The sequence below is a fragment of the Pezoporus occidentalis genome, unplaced genomic scaffold (genome assembly GCF_034315485.1).
Source record: "Pezoporus occidentalis ecotype Australia unplaced genomic scaffold, CSIRO_AGI_Poc_V1 ctg20, whole genome shotgun sequence".
NCBI lineage: Eukaryota > Metazoa > Chordata > Aves > Psittaciformes > Psittacidae > Pezoporus > Pezoporus occidentalis.
In genome coordinates, this window is record NW_026913856.1 from 5,319,812 (window position 1) to 5,337,404 (window position 17,593).

General features: G+C 43.4%; 1 protein-coding gene across 1 annotated transcript; it reads left to right on the plus strand.

Moving 5' to 3' along the window:
* Positions 1-899: 899 nt before the first annotated feature.
* On the plus strand, positions 900-9,774 carry PPP1R3E (protein phosphatase 1 regulatory subunit 3E). The gene has a single exon (XM_062618302.1). It carries the CDS (start codon positions 2,107-2,109, stop codon positions 3,061-3,063), a length of 957 nt encoding a protein of 318 aa, XP_062474286.1. The 5' UTR covers positions 900-2,106; the 3' UTR covers positions 3,064-9,774.
* The last annotated feature ends 7,819 nt before the right edge of the window (positions 9,775-17,593 follow it).

Sequence of the window (17,593 nt, forward strand, 5' to 3'; positions counted from 1 at the left end):
CAGATTTTGAGAGAAAAGAGAAGGTCTGGAAAAGACAAAAAGCAGGAGTATTACACAAGTTTATGATACGGAGAAGTTGGGCAACTGAAATTACCAGAAGGGAAGTCAGCCTCTGCAAAGGCACCCCAATTGTGTAAAGTATAACTGTAACATGTTAAACTACTCCAAATTCATGTTCCTCATATGCACGTATTCAAAACTGACTGAATGTGTAATCAAATTTAAGCTGATTTATCTTGTTAGTTCAGTTAGTTTCACAACAGTTTAAAAATGCAAAGCCTTCACATTTTCTTACTGTTTCCTGGTTTTAAAATGAAATTAGCATCAGCAAAACCAAGTGTTAATTCCTTAGAAAGTTTTCATTATGACAGATGGAAATTACTAAAAAATAGCTCAAAATACGTAGCATTAAAGCCTGTTCGAACAATTCTCTGGGTCTGTTCTTTTTCTCCCCCAGATCAGTATGAGTAGACAAAACACCATCATGTTTTTTTTCCTGAAAGGGAAGCATAGGAAGGAGGACTAACGAATCTTTCCTGTAGTGTGCATTAAAAGACGAGTGAGACAATTTTAAGATCCTGAGCTAACAAATTCAGATGTAATTCTTTATGTCATTCCTACCTGATTTTTCAAAACCTATGATCATCCCATGAATGTGACAAAATGACATGACAAATCACTGGGAAACGTAATGATGTCAAGTTTACCACTGCGGGGCATCATTTTTCATTCGCTGCTTAGGAACTGTCTGTCATTAAAAAGATTTGGAACCCAGCAGCAATAACCTAGGAATTGTTTTCTACTTTTTAATAAGGGAATTGAAGCTGATAGTTCTAGTATGAGCCAGTAGGGAGATTTTCCTTGTGTTCTAGTGACTCTTTCTTTAACTCTTGGGGTTTACTTGTTCCATACTTAATTTCATCAGCTTCATTTCCTCTGCCTAGACTTTCAAAGGAACACCAAGTGCTGCAGATAAAATGAAGGTGTAAAAGCTCCTGCCCAGAAGCTAAATCAGAATCAGACGTCAACACAGGTCAGGCTCAGTCTCTGGCAGGATGGTAGGATCATTGTTTTTAATGCAATTTACTAATTAAAAATGAGTACCAGATTATGGGAAGTCTGGAATGAAGCGGCTTACTAAAATAGTGTTTAGCTCCTTGAACTGGCTGCATCAGATTCTGCTTTTCATTAAGCTTTAATTCACTTGACTCGCTTGGCAATTATCAAATAGTCTTTTGAAAAGAGCAGAGGCGGTTCTGGTGCAGAACCATCTTCCGTGTTTAGGCTGCAGCCACTTCGACTGCAGATGTAAATCTACAGGAGGGCTGCGGCAGGCATGTTTTATTCAGCAGATGTACTGTAAACGCATTACAGCAGATTAGCTGGATTTCTTCCTTTAAATGTACACTGCGAGGTCCAGCTTGCGAGCCAGCTCTTTCTTACTGGCCCATGTAACCTTCCAGAGCCCGGCTCGGCGTCCTCCTTCAGCGGCTATTTCTGTAACGGATCGGACGAGCGACAGCGCCGTGATGAATTTTAATGCTTCCACGGGGAAATCCCTCCCGCCTCCGCTTTCTGTATGAGTTCCTCGAGGAAAGACCCAGAACACAGCTAGGAGGAGGAGGAGGAGGAGGAGGGGGACGGTGTAGCCGCGGTACTGGGGAGAGCGGGCAGTGAGAGCCGCCGTGAGAGAGGAGCCTGCCGCCGGCGGAGTGCAATTAGGGAAGGTGGCGAGGACGATCCCCGGGCGGGCAGAGGGGCGGCTGGGGAGAGCGGCGCGATGGGGGAGGAAGAGGGATGACTCGGGGCGTATTTCGCTGCCTGACCCCTGCACGTCAGCAGCGGCAGCCGCCGGAGCGCCGCGGTCCCGCCGCCTCCAGCGGACACATGCACCCTCCGGCAGTCCCCGGGGCCGGCAGCGACGGGGACAACGCCGAGGTCATCCCACTGACACCGGGTCTAGGCGAGAGGCAAAGCCCGCGGCCCGGGCTCTAGACCGCCTCGCCATCCGCAAGCAGCGGCCCGAGAGGAGGAGCCCCGGTCGGGCAGTGGGCCCCGGGTCCTACGCCAGCCGCCGGCACAGCCGCCGCTCCCACCGGCTCCCCCATGGATAAGGCGGGCTCGCTGCACACCTCGGTGCCCACACCTCCTCCTCGGCTCTACCTGCCTCGCAACTTCAGCTGCAGCGCCTGCCTCTATGGCAGCCTGGCCGAGCAGTGCAGGGCGGGCTGCAGCCCCGACGGCGACGCTGTGCCCCCGCCCGTGGTGCGGGAAGCGGCGGACGAGAAGCCGAAGCCACAGCCCCGCGGCCGAGAGCCCGCGCTCCCCGCCGTGCCGCCCAGCCCCACGCAGCGCCGCCGCGCCAAGTCATTGCCCACGCCCGGCGACCGCAGCCTGCGCCCGGCGCTGCAGCAGAGTCCGTCCCGCCGCAAGACTGTGCGGTTCGCCGACTCCCTCGGCCTGGAGCTCACCTCCGTGCGCCACTTCTGCGAGGCCGACCTGCCGCAGGTGCCGCTGCCCGCTCCGCCGCGCACCGCAGACCTCTTCAAGACCAGAAAGCCACCGGCGCTGGGCGACTTGGAGCCGGTGCTGTTCGGCCCGCCGCCGCCGCTGCTGGAACCGCTCTTCCCGCCGCAGCCCGGCTCCAGCCCCGGCTTCACGGAGCGGGTGCGGCAGCACAAGGTGAGGTTGGAGTGGGTGCGGGCCGAGCCGGCGGGGCTGCGCGGAGCCGTGCGCGTCCTCAACCTCGCCTACGAGAAGGCCGTAACGGTGCGCTACACGCTCAACAGCTGGGCCAGCTGCGCCGAGGTGCCCGCTGCCTACCAGGCACCCGGCCCGGCGGACGGCATCACCGACCGCTTCACCTTCCTCCTGACCCTGGGCGCTGCCGCCGCCGCCGCCGAGGCCGTGCTGGAGTTCGCCGTCCGCTACCGAGTCGCCGGCGCCGAGTACTGGGACAACAACGAGGGCAAGAACTACCGGCTGCGGGGCCGGCAGCGCGGCCCCCCCGCCACCGGCCCGCTGCAGGACCCCGACAGCTCCGCCTGGATCCACTTCATCTGAGGCGCGGAGGGAGCGCGCAGCCCCGGGGCCGGCTGGCCGGTCTCGCGGAAGGCTGAGGCACGGCGGGTTCCCGTCACGGGAGCGCTCGGCGCCTCTCCGGCCTGGCCGGCTCTCTGCCCACCCGGGGTCCGCGGCCCAGCGCAGGCGCCGCTTCTCTGTTAGTCACCGGGAGGTACCTTCCTGAATTCTGTTTACAGACGGGTAATTTATATCCTCTATCCCGCCAGCAATGCCGAGGGGATGAATGCCCGAGGGGATGCCCTCCGGGCTGCCGCAGCGGCTCCAGGGGGGAGCCGGTTTCCTCCCTGGTCTCCCGGTGCACCGCGGCTCTCTCCAGAGAGGGGAGGAAGGGCAGTGAGGGCCGCAGGGCACTGACAGAATTCCCTGGTGAGGACCAGGATCCGCGGGTACAGGCGCACGCTGCCGGTCAGCACCCGTTGCAGCCCCCTCAGCAGGGTCAGGCTGTGTAACGCGCAGGGCAGTGTCGGAGGGCATCGCCCAGCCGCTTTCCTTCCCTAATCCTGCTTAAGCAAAGCCCGGCTCCGGCGGGCGGCTGGATCCGTGTTCCACTCCGTGACCCACTCGTGTGGGGTGGGCCTGATAGGGCAGGGTTAAGGGTCAGATTGCAGTTTTGAACCCAAAGACACATGAGTACGGATGCCCCCAGGTCTAGCTATGTTACATCATGCTGTGAAGGTGATTGATGGGATTAATTATAGTTTTACTTTTTTTCTTATTTTGAACCCCGTTTCATGCATTTAAACTTATTTAGAAAAGCAAAATAACGTCACACACTAACTGAAATGCAACACACTGAGGGATTTTAAAAAGCAAGTGTTCTGTTTTAAAATTCATATGGTATGTTGTCATAAAGGTTTGTCAGGATCTGCTTGTTTCAGTAAGATCGATTCCATGAAGGTGCTTGATCTTGGGACAGTGGGAAGGGTGTGGAATTGCACCAAAGGAACTAGAGATTGCAAGAGCTGAAGTCATAATTCCAGTCTACATCCCAAGACTTTCCATTCTATTCCTGTTAACAGTTTAGTTGAATTTCTAGTGCCACGGCATCAGTGCAGTAGCCTACTTTCTGAAAAACAAATGCTTGAAATGTTTCATAATAATTGTAGTAAGTTGCAGATTTCACAAAACTGCCTAAATTTAGTCATTCAAATGGAGGAAAGCCATAGCTTGCCATATAAAAAATATGTCAATAAAAATTACAGAGCATGTTGACTTCTGCCTTCAAAGGTATATTTTAAATTAGCATTTCATTAGCAGTAAATAGTATTTTCCCTTTTAAACTTGTTTTTTCAGGAGTTTAGCTGAACACAGGTTGTGCTGCTGCCAAATCTGAGTGCATGTTTTTGCAGGAGAGGGACCTCTACAAATACGATATCTGAGAGTGGTAAAACCAATGTCAGAGTGATCTTCTGATTATGAAGGGCTGTCAGATCAGGCCTTTAAAGTCTTGGATCTTTTGTAGATTGTTTAGGAATTAAATGTGGTTTTTAACTGCATTTTTGTGTTCTGCAAAAGGGTTATGTGTCCCAGACATCTTGAGTAATGTCACGTTCTCATAGAACCTTTTGACTTCAGTGGGAATTGAGAAGCACTTTTGTCTCCTGAGGGTCTGATTTAGTCAGGATAATTACCCTAATAAATTCTGGGGGGAAAAAAGGTCTGGAAACTTGATGGGAAAAGAGTGTTTCATTTAATGTTTCTAAGTTCTGATTTAATAGAAATAATAGCAAAACTACTTTCTGTGGTATTATTAACTTGGTTTAAAATCCCTAGTCAGTTTTCTAATCCCAGCTTTTTTAATAGAGAATATAAACCAAATGTGTGGTAAGCATCTACTGAGTATTTAATAGTTTAGAATATTAAGGCCCCTCTCTCATAATAAAGTAATCCTCTATGTTGCTGGTACACATTTATAAAGCTAAAACTGCAGAATTAGGGTTTCAAAACGTTCATGATTAAAGCATATTAAGTGGTGTATTTGATGAAGAAAGCCAAGTGTCTTTTAGTTAAACCTATTTTTTTTACAAGAGCCTTAATACTGGAGAGAAGGAAAAAGACTTGTCTCCATTTGAAAGCACTTTGAAATCTGGTGGAAATAGAGCATAGCGTCTTTTTATTTAGTGTTGTAGCTTTCCAAAACATGTTTTGCTTGGCTATTCTACCCCAAAAGTTTTACCCCAACACCCATAGCTGTTATGCAAATTGATGAAAACACTTGGAGAAATAAAGAGTTTCTATGCATTTTAGATTAAGATTTAACAAGATGTCTTTTCTACTGTTTTAATGGCTTTAGAAATACAAGTGGTGCTAAAACCATTTTTAACAGTAACTCTAATTCTAGAACTTCAAAATTATCTTCCAGTGGATGGCAGTTGTCATTGTCAGTTTGATTTGTGCAGCATCTGCAGGTATGTAAGCATTTAAAAATCTCCTTATAGCAACTGTGGCTTAAACTCTTTGAATCTGGAGTACCTACATGGATGTACGTGCATCAAGTACACTAGCAAGTTGTTGAGTTACCCTGCTTTTTATCATGGCTTAGGTGAAATTAATCTTGGTCTCTGTTGAAATGTTCGAGGCAGAATTGAGCTATGGCTTTGTAATTCTGTTCAGGGATTGTTGCTCTATAATTTATTCCCCCTTTTGTTATACACGGGTCTGAATATTAACCATTTTGAGGATGCAGAGTACCAGAGCAGCATTTTGCAAAACAGAGTCTCAAGCAGTTAAGCCTGTCCTCATCACTAAATTTTGTGAGTAACAATATGGGTTTGAACATGATCACAGGTTATCGATATGTGCAAGTCCAGTAAAAGACATGGCCTCCTGGAAGCATTTCTAAACACCTGCTTTTTAAAGTCTGGAAAGGTAAGGTGGTGCCTGGTCAGCTTTGACTGGAGAAGGTTGTTAATGAAGTCTGTGGAAGAAGTTTGCAGTGTTTTAATAGAAATTTATCAGGTATGTGTCAAAGCTGCCCTGCTTTGAGTACATATTTTTCACTTCTATCATATTAATCTATTTCCATTTGAGATTTATTCAGATTTCCAAACACTTATTCAGTGTTCAGTTGCAATGACTGTGATTGTTTTCCCCCCAGCAGAATGCATGTACAGTTTCCAGTCCTTTAGACTTCAACCTGATGTTATCTATGTGTGGCTTGCTGGAAGTATTACGATCAGTGGAGATGAAATAAGAATTCAAAAGAATAATTATATAATATTTACATAACTGGTGACTCTGAGGAGGAAAACCTGGAGAGGATAGTGTTCAAGTTTATGAGACAGCAATCATTTTAACAGGAGCTGGAGCAAACCAACTTTTTAATATCACATTTCTAAAGAATATAGTTCCACAAAATGCACTGTCACAGGCAAAGCAAAATATGTGAAAATTTTCAAGCCAACCTTTTTCTGGAGAATATGTCAGCTCTTTTTATATGCATGAATAGAGCCTGTGCCACCTTCCTTTCCAAGTGATACTAGAATGGTTTAGGCAAGGAAATAATCCTTAGGTTGTGTACTTCACTTTTAAGTGAGTTATTCATTGCTAATGTCTCTGTGGATGTAAAAATGTGTCTGTCATTAATTGTGCAAAGTTGTAGCTCTATGAGATGTGCCACGGTGTTTTATGTCCACTATAAAGATACTTTATACAGTGGGTCAAATTGTACTGTATGTCTGATATACATTGATGTTTGCTGCTTCACACCAAAATTGGTAGATATTTTGCATGGGATTCTATGCCTTTCATGGCAGTATTTTTGAATTTTACCTATATTGTTAGAAATCCTAAAAGGAATCAGAACAATTAAGTGACTGCAAATGGAATTTCAGCTAGCTAAACATATTATTATTTACTAGCATAAAATCAGTAATTGAAACTGTTGCACTCATTTTTAATAAATGCACATACTTTCAGGTAAAATATATTTTTGTCATTTTACCATTAGCAGGTAACATTTTGATGCAGATATGTGTGCAAGAAAATCAGTGCACACTTTTTGTTGTTTCAGCATATGTGAAGGAAAAATGTATCACTTGAATGAACAAATGCCTGTTCATGCGTACACATGATCTCTTTACAGAGACATGAAATGCTTTTCCATAGCATCAACAGGCAATCTTCTAATCGTATATTTTAATGTAACCTACAGAAATACTTAGAACCTGCTTTTTAACATAATATCAAATATAGATTGAAATTTTTATGTGCCTTTCAACATTTCCTAGGAAGAAATCTCATGGGTTCCCTAGTTCTCCAAAAGTCCAATAATGTTTTTGTCATTAAAATGAAATTTGTACTAAAAATATAATAATTCTAATTCATGATACATTTTCAGCTGTGCCAGAAATCCTGTATCTGTAACAGCCAGAAGGATTTGCTAATATTTTCCTATCTTACAGTGAAATAAATTACAGTCAGAAATCTGTCTTCCTGGTACACCTCTACAGTTAATGTAGTTAAGTAAAAAAAACCCAAAACTGTGACTATAGTTAATATAACAAAATATATTTATTGTATATATTAACCTCTTACACAGATATTATGAATATATATTCTATCTGAAATCAGAAGTTCTAGTTTTTTATGAACTCTGTTTGTGGAGACATGGACTGTTCAGCTTTTACTGCTATGTATCTGATGCTGCATAATGCATACCATGAAAACTTTTGGATGGATTTAATCTGTCTGCACGGTTTATAACATGAGATGAAAGTGCTCACTGTAAGGAATATCTGAAGAAAATGGCTTTTACCTTCCAGTTATACTGCATGGCTTTTTTGGCAAATCTCCATAAACTAATTCTGTTTCCTGTATGCACTTCACATGTACCTATTCTGAATGCAAGAAGGGATTACTTACTGAAATGAAAATATTTTTGAGCACTGAAATTAAGGTTTTTCGAACAAGTAGTTTAAGGTAGGGAGTAAATACAGACGTTTGTGCTGTAAAATACAGAACCCTAGCCTTACGCAGAACTGATCAGTGTTTTTCTAAAATGGAAGATGGTGACATCTCTAAAATGAAACATGTTCAGGGAAACATACCTGTGTCAATAGGAAGGTTTTCTCAGGTTCAGCTTATATGAGAGAATTGCCCTAAAATAGTTAAGTGGTCAGAGTACTTCCTAAATCAGTGTATGGACTTGAATGTATGTCTTCCATGATCAAAATGAATACTGAGCTATAAAACCACGGGCTATTGGTTTAGCCAATTTATAAATACATCTGTTAAATTATTCTACAGAGAGGATTTTTGACCCTGGATTTCATACATATTGTATATGAATATCCACCTCATTCAGCTATCCTGGGTTTTGTTTGGGCTTTCTGTTACTGAAAAAGGTCTGATTTTATTTTTATGTGACATAGGAAGATTATTTTACATTACATTTTTAAGGGGATAAGACAGGAAGACCATTTTCCTTTCAATTTTAGTTTTTTAATAACAACAGCATGCAGAATAAAAATGTGCTTGAAATAATATACACTAGCGATTCCAAAGAATATAGCTAAGACAAATGGCAAATGTGAGATATGCTTTAATAAAACATATGTGCTTTGATTTAGTAAGGCAGGGAGAAAATCCTGGTCTTCAGTGCAAGTGTATTAATGCTGGGGATTTCTTTCTATGCAATATTATGGTGCACCTGGTTTTTTAGAAATTAACTTGATTGGTGTAGTTGATGTATTGGTGTGTTGTCTATAAAATATTATGTTTAAAGTGTCAGTAAGGAAACTGTATGTCTCAAATAGTGTTATATTGTTAGGCTCTTTCTTGTCCGATCTGACTTCACTAGATCATAATCATAGTCCTCTGAATGACAGTAAGAAGACAATATTTCATAAAATTGGGTAATGAAGTCTCACATGTTATACTTCACTCTTTATCACTTCTAGGACAAAAAGTTGTGTTACTGTTGTGAGTTATAATTTTTTTTGTATTTGTGTCTTTAAAATAAGCCAAATTGTATTATGCTTTTAAACTCAAAAAGCTAAGATTTGTTTATAAAGCTGATGAAAAATATTAAAACTAAAGTCAGTTGGGGTTACTTCAAGTCCAGTTTCTAAGCTCTGGTATAGCAAGCATACATGTACATCTTGCAATTGGCTTCATGGAAGTGCACCCTGATGTGAACTTAATGCATTTTAAGGCTGATACAAAATGATCTCTACCTGGGTGCAAAACCTGCCTACATCTGGACATGAATCCGTGTTGTAATGGGGAAAAATGACTGCTGTGACAGAAAGTTACTGTTCTTGGAAGGATTTAAAGAAACCCATCCCCTCCTTTATGGTGTTACACAAGCTACTTCTCTCTGTAAGGGAGATGCTGTCTGTTGAAGACGGTTTTTATTACTGTTTCTTTGATTTACCTTGACTTTGTTTAAAAATGAAAATTGTTTCTAACTGTGTATTTAACTGGTAAATTACTTTTGGTTGTAGTTTCTTCTGCAATGTTTGTATTTCACCAAGTAATGTTTGTTTCTAATGTTTGTAAAAGTAATATCACCAAAAATTCAACATCAGTGTTTTATAATATTGCCTTGTAATTTACCTAGCCTTACAGTATTTCAGATGATTTTCCACCAAAACCGCATCTAGTCACTGGTTGTCACAATTATGAAAATATATATTTATAAGCCTGTAGATTTGAGCTGTCATTAAAGATTAATGATAAAAATTGTGAGCATGTGGTGAATATAAACCTTTTTTTTTAACTGACAAACCATGAGACCATTTTTGAGAATCTGAAACAATTGTGTTCTATTCATCCATAGTGGATGTGTGAATACATGTACTGTATCCATATTTCTGTGAAAAAATATCCAATATTTGGGCCTGATTTTCCAGCCAGCTGATTTGAGGCAGTCTCCATTGAAGAGTGTTCTCTGTGGAAGGTGCAGTGTGATGAGTTATGGTGGTAATCTGGTCTTTGAACAGTAACCATCTTTCAAGAAGATGGAATGAGATTATCAGTGAGTGTAGGTGCATGGAGCTGTCTTTATAGTGGTGTATCCTTAACGCCTTTTCAGGCATGGTTTAGCAGTCTGTAGTTCAGGAAGGGGTGACTTTACTTCAGCTGGTTGTGACTTTACTCCTTACCAGCTTTGTGTCCTGATGGTCACTAGTAACAGCTGAAACGTCTTCAAGAGCAATTCAACATCTAGCTGCCAAAAGCCTGTGCTAGGTGCTAGAATGCACAGGAACATCAGAGGAGGGAGTGATAGGTGTGAGAGAAGACGTGGGATATGTGAAAATGACTGTGATTTGTATATTTAAAAAATAACGTTTTTTCATAGAATTATAGAATCATGGAATATTTAGGGTTGGAAAGGACCTTAAGATCATCTAGTTCCAACCCCCTGCCATGGGCAGGGACACCTCACACTAAACCATATCACCCAAGGCCTCGTCCAACCTGGCCTTGAACACTGCCAGGGATGGAGCATTCACAACCTCCCTGGGCAACCCATTCCAGTGCCTCACCACCCTCCCAGTAAAGAACTTCCTCCTTATATCCAATCTAAACTTCCCCTGTTTAAGTTTTAACCCCTTACCCCTTGTCCTATCACGACAGTCCCTAACAAAGAGTCCCTCCCCAGCATCCCTATAGGCCCCCTTCAGATACTGGAAGGCTGCTATGAGGTCTCCACGCAGCCTTCTCTTCTCCAGGCTGAACAGCCCCAACTTTCTCAGCCTCTCTTCATACGGGAGGTGCTCCAGTCCCCTGATCATCCTCGTGGCCTCCTCTGGACTTGTTCCAACAGTTCCATGTCCTTTTTATGTTGAGGACACCAGAACTGCACACAATGCTCCAGGTGAGGTCTCACAAGAGCAGAGTAGAGGGGCAGGATCACCTCCTTTGACCTGCTGGTCACGCTCCTTTTGATGCAGCCCAGGATACGGTTGCTTTCTGGGCTGTGAGCGCACACTGAAGCCGGCTCATGTTCATTTTCTCATCAACCAACACCCCCGAGTCCTTCTCCGCAGGGCTGCTCTGAATCTCTTCTCTGCCCCCAACCTGTGGCTGTGCCTGGGATTGCTCCGACCCAGGTGTAGGACCTTGCACTTGGCATGGTTAAACTCCATGAGGTTGGCATCAGCCCACCTCACAAGCGTGTCAAGGTCCCTCTGGATGGCATTCCTTCCCTCCAGGGTATCAACCGAACCACACAGCTCGGTGTCATCGGCAAACTTGCTAAGGGTGCACTCAATCCCACTGTCCATGTCAGCGACAAAGATGTTGAACAAGACCGATCCCAACACCCATCCCTGAGGGACACCACTCGTTACTGGTCTCCAGCCGGACATTGAGCCATTGACCACAGCTCTTTGTGTGTGGCCATCCATCCAGTTCTTTATCCACCGAGTGGTCCATCCATCAGATTGATGTCTCTCCAATTTAGAGACAAGGATGTCATACGAGACATTCTCAAATGCTTTGCACAAGTCCAGGTAGATGACATCAACTGCTCTACCCCTGTCCATCAGTTCCGTAGCCCCATCATAGAAGGCCACCAAATTGGTCAGGCAGGATTTCCCCTTAGTGAAGCCATGCTGGCTGTAACCAAGCACCTTGTTGTTTTTCATGTGCCTTAGCATGCCTTCCAGGAGAATCTGCTCCAAGATTTTGCCAGGCACAGAAGTGAGACTGACTGGTCTGTAATTCCCTCGGTCATCCATTTTCCCCTTCTTGAAAATGGGGGTTATATTTCCCTTTTTCCAGTCATCAGGAACTTCACCTGACTGCCAGGATTTTTCATATACGATGGACAGTGGCTTAGCAACTTCATTCGCCAGCTCCTTCAGGACCCATGGATGGATTTCATCAGGTCCCATGGACTTGTGCACCTTCAGGTTCTTAAGATGGTCTTGAACCAGATCCTCTCCTACAGTGGGCCCAAGATCTTCATTCTCACAGTCCCCGCGCCTGCCTTCCAAGAGTTGGGTGGTGTGGTCAGAGCCTTTGCCGGTGAAGACTGAGGCAAAGTCATTGAGAACCTCAGCCTTCTCCAGCCTTCAGTCCTTTTCAGTGCTGAAGGACTAGGAGAAAGGTTTCTAAGCCCCATGTGTATGCAGCAGTTTCTTTAATGAGCTTGTCTTCCTCCAGTGGTGAGGCAGAACAGGATCTATCTAGGTATTGGCTGAATGAACTGTAAATACTCTTCCAAATGTTCTTTCTCTGCTAATCGTTGAGTTCAAAGTATTTGCTTCTCGCATTGTTACAATGTGCTAGTTTTCATAGTCTTTCACTGTAGACAGCATCTTACCTTAAAATGGCCAGAACAGTTTCCAGCTTTTCTTGAACAACACTTTTAAAGCCTTTTTTGGAATACAGATAAAAGCCATATAGCCACAAGGAGAAGGAATATTCCATATTTGTTCTTATGTAATTAGTACAACTTTTTTTTCTATACTTTTTCAGAAACGTCTGCTTAGGTTTCTCATTGTTATTATTAATAGTAATAATATTTTCATGTGTTTCTTTAGAAGGACAAAGTAATTAAAATGTAGCCTCAGGTTTAATTCCCCCCCCCCCCCCCCCCCCAAGGGAATATTTCCTGATTTAACATCTAATCTTTTTATTCAAGTAAAAATGAACTCTTAACTCACATAAACTACAGAATCCAGAACTGTTTTATGGAGGAGCCATTAATATTATACTGCATTATTTGTATAATACAATGTAATTTCACTTTTCTTTTTGGTGAGGCATATGCTTTGAATTTAGAACCGCTGCTATGCTTGAGTGATCCTGAAATAAAGAGATTACAGTTCTGGGTGAAGATCATAACAAAGTCATGGAGCTCTAAAATAAAAAAAAAACAGGAATAGTTTTAAATTGTTGTTTCATCTTGGATTAATTTTTCTTTACTTTTTTACTCACACACAGGGTAAAATATTGCTACAGTAATTCATCTGACTACTAACCAGAATTACAGTAGATGAAAGAACCTTACTAATAACAAGTGTTAAAATGTATGAAGTATTCATATAGTAGTGCTACTGACAATGATAATAATAGTCCCTGTTTCTTAATGTCCCACTCTGGGTGCTTTCTACCAACACCTTTTGGTCTGAATGATGAGTTGAATTGGCTGAGGGGCTGGGCCATGGCTGAATGCCATGGCCACCTCATGGATGGGGAGCCCTGTGATGGGCAGAGGCAGCAGGAGTGAGGAGGGTCAGGTACAGAGAGAAGGGAGAGGGCAAAGAGGAAGGGGAGAGAGCAAGAGCCTGGTCTTTCCACAGCAGGGACTGTGAGATCGTAGAATCAAAAATGGTTTGGGTTGGGAAGGAACTTATGATCATCCAGTTCCATCCCCCTGCCATGGGCAGCTCAGGTTCTCTTGCAACCTCATTGCAGGAGCTAGAGTTGTTGTCATGGTCTAGAGCCATGGTCCCCAACCTTTTTCTTTGGCCTGAAGATGACAGCCTCTTCTTCCTTGCATCCCTCCATGTATACAGGGGCCGGTTGAAAGGAGAAATAGGGGGGTTCTGTGCTTCCTCTAAAGAGTAACCTGTTGCAAAACTGTGTTAGATTCCCAATTAGAAATACTACTTTAGATCACATAGAAGCAGAGGCATGCATTAAAGGACCACAATGTCCTTCAGTTGCTTGTTACACCTATGGAAGGCATGGGAAATAGACAAAACCATGCTTCAGTTGTAAATGAGGATGATAACATTGCGGAAAGAGAAGAGCTGTGCAATGGTGGTCCTGCACAGCTTTATCACTGGCATTGCCTTGCCAATTGTGGCACACGTGGGGGTTGTCAGAACAGACAGGAGTGGCCAAGAATACTTAAGCAGTGAAGAGGAGGGAGGCATGATGGCTGAAAACCAGAAGTGCTCTTGAATCCTGAGAAGTGCAGACTCATCCTATCCTGTGGATTGATTTTAATGGTTAGAGAAAGGTACAAGTACCTCCATTAAAATACATCTCTTCAGAAAAATACATTCAATAGCATAAATAATTTAACATTATAAACAAATGACAAATAAAACATCCTAATAGCAGAGGATGTAGGATGCTTGTACTGCATTAAAATAGATCAAGTGGCTCAATTATGCTACGTCAGGAAGAGAGGGATATCAATATCGTGGGACACACTCTAGCCAATCCAGATACCACAGATTAAATTCTCCTGCCAAGGACTGCTCCTCTAAGACTGTGTCTCAAGTAGTGTGGGGAAAGTGGAGCAGGTTACATTGAGGATACTCTCAAAGCCTGCCTGGGCCATCTGCATGCAGTGTGCGGATAATTTATGCTGATGGACATTGCTCAGGAGTCTCCTAATATTGTTTTAAAGCCATGAGGTCATATTCCCTGGAAATGGCTTACCCAGAGGTGTTCAGTGTCCAATTAGTCCAGTCCCATTTCACCACACTAAAATACATTTGTCTGCAGAAATGGCACTGTGTCACGTAGGTGGTTTTTGTTGTCTCCCTATGCTTGATGCAGCTTCATTAATGTTAAAGCAGTTTCCCCTTTGACTTTGATGGAAAATTGGTTTTCCCCTAAGTTCTCAGTCAATCTCTGCTCTATTATTGAAAGGGTCCTACTGATTTAATGGCTGGCATCAAGTTTGGAACTTGGTAACATTTTAGCCTGCTATGGACACCCCTTCTGCGCCAGGCCAGGTTTTAGATGTGCTGCAAGAAGGAGTAAGAGCAGCCTGAGGGAGGAGAGAGATGCTAACGTGATAGGTACAATAAAATGAGGTTCGAGATAATTCCTGTGTGACATCTAGTGCAGTGAGGCGAGCATTTTAAGCATTTTCAGTGAAGCAAGATGTGGTCAATTCTGTTTCTGATCCTGAAGCTGACGCACGGAGCTGTCTGCACGGAGCTGAGCTGTCGTTGATGGGCGACCGAGCGGTGAACCAGATAACCCGCCCTTCCCTGCCGCTCCCATCCTCAACGTTCCGAGTGCCACCGCGTGGACGAATTGTGCAATAACGCCTTTTTAACACGAATTGATAAATCCGCCCGTCGCTGTTTGACAACCGCAGCTTCCACCCACGGGTGAACTCTGTTGTTACGGGATCGTGCGCTGTTCTTAGCTTTCCGTTTTATTCTCCAGCACACACAGTGCAGGCGGTGCGACTTCTTTGCCTCTCTCTGGGTGATGTCTCCCAGCGTCACACCAGAAAAGCCTCACGTGTGCCGGTGAGGAGCTGAGGATCATTATTGATCTATTTATCGGCACAGTTTTGTTTATTCACATGACTAGGCTGATGCAAAGATAGACATCATGTTCCTTATGTGTCTGTTTGGTGTCTGAGAACACTGTGATGGAAACCATTACTACAGTAAGATTGTGAATTCCCAGTCTATCAGTGGGAAGAGGATCCTCATCCATAGGACATCAAGTGTCTGGAGACACCTGAATAGGAGCAGTAGAAACTGAGATCTGCTGCACTTCTAAACCAATCACCAGAGCTGCTGAGGTAATTGTCTTACTGCTAATTTCATAAGTGAAGTTGTCATTGCCCTTATTTTGTGCTCATCAAAACATCACCAAGTATTATTTATGAACTTCGGCTGCTCCAGTTTTATCCCATTGATTCTTTCCCCTCTGGTGAGAAGTAACAATTACATGATATGTATTTATATACATGACGGGTGAAGATTCACAAGGAGAGGCAGAACTTCACTGACTGAAAACCAGACCAAATCTTAGGTATGCAATCTTTTCCAGGACCGATGTTGATAAAAGTCTTAGAAAACTAAATACAGATAAAATAGAATATACAAAAAAAATTAATTACAAGTTTAGTTTATATTACTCAGCTAGATATATGGAGAGATAAAGGGGTTGGTAATTGTTGTACAGAAAGGAAGTGTTGGCAAGAAGAAAGGTGATGATATAATTAACCCATAGGGGATATAGAGACATAATTATTGGTTGTAGGAAAAGTAAGTAAAACATAATTTCCCACAAACCCAATCCACTGAGTCTGCAACATTTAGCATCCAATAGTTGTGAGTTCAGGATGAAGACTTAAGAGGTCACAGATAAAAGGTTACTTTGTAAAACTCATCTCCTTTATTAATTTTCTGTAGGAGCACATACTGGTGAACAACTTTGATTTTCTCCCCTATGATTTATAGAAAAGCATTTCAAATTGTGTCACAGACCAAAGCTAACGCACATTCACTCCATCTTTTCACTCTGAGGAAAGGCATTCACTACGGATTCACGCTGGCAAGTTTGCATTCATGCCCTTGCAGAGTCTGGCTCCATGCAGTGGATGGTAGCCTACCTGAGGCTTCCTGCTGCTGCTCAGTGTGGTGAGGCTATGGGATTGTTTGATAGCTAGGAGCTCTGCTTGAGTAGCATACATCAAACAAGAACAAACACATTTTTTGGCAGCATAACTCAGCTTGAGTGAATTGTAGAAAGATACAAATATTTGCTCCAATAGACATCCTTCAGCCTAAATAACTGCAGAACACCCGAGCTCTCGGCCTAAACCACACAAGAAAAGCACCTATGTATTATTGTTCCCATTTTAAGAGGAACTGGGAAATTTAATAAATCACTTTAAGGTCATATAAAAACCCTGAAAGTAGTAGTAGGGATAGAGAGGCTCCTGGTCCTTCTCTTTAAGCAAGTGAATGTCCATTCTCCAACTGTGCACCAGGAAGGAAAGGCTGAATTAATGGTTTCAGGTCGTTTCTCTGGGAAGTTGTCATTTAGCCACATTGGTGTGTAGCTCAACCTGACCCTCAGATGCCACATCAACTTTGGGTGCACATTTGTGGATTCATTAAGTCTAATGGGATCAGCTGCTTCTGTTTAATGGTTTGCCAAGTGAAAGTTTCGGTTTCATTGCTGTGATGTCCTTACAGCAGTGTGCCTGCTGGATCTGACAGACACATGGGTACGTTACATGTCAGACTGTGACTGATCACGATTCTCATAACCACTGCTAATACACAGATGAGGACAAAGCCTGAGGAAGAGATCACATTTGCAAGGTTTTACTATTTCCCAGGTTCTTTAGGGAAGTACAGAAATTATTCCACATTTAATTCATCAAAAGGAAATACAAACACTTTTAAGGGAAAAAAAATGTATTAAAATGTATTAGAATGCTCTAGACTAACCTTTAAAGTAAGATGCACAAGTCTCATACATTACATGGCAATGACTGAAGGGCCTATTTCTTTAGTGAAGTTGGAAACAGTAAGGTAGAAGAAACAGTATCAAACAGAAACATTTTTATGCATTCCTACCTCCATCTGCCTGCACTCAGCCTAATTAGAAACAAACTTTGCCTTTCCCTCTGGAAAGCGCACAGGGAGGTCGAAGATCCAAGTTTACACAGGGAGCTTGTAAAGAGGCCAGGATCAAGCTCCCAGCTCTCTCAGCCCGTTACAGTAAATAGTGCATGATGCTGTGAATAATGGATAAGTACTGGCAGTTTTTAAAGCATTTACACCAGGTTTACTGGGGCCTTTTGCTTATCCAACACTGCCAAGCCAGGACTCCTGTG

Bases quoted from the DNA above. Each gene is read 5' to 3' on its own strand.
- PPP1R3E (XM_062618302.1), top strand. From the start codon at position 2,107: ATGGATAAGGCGGGCTCGCTGCACACCTCGGTGCCCACACCTCCTCCT.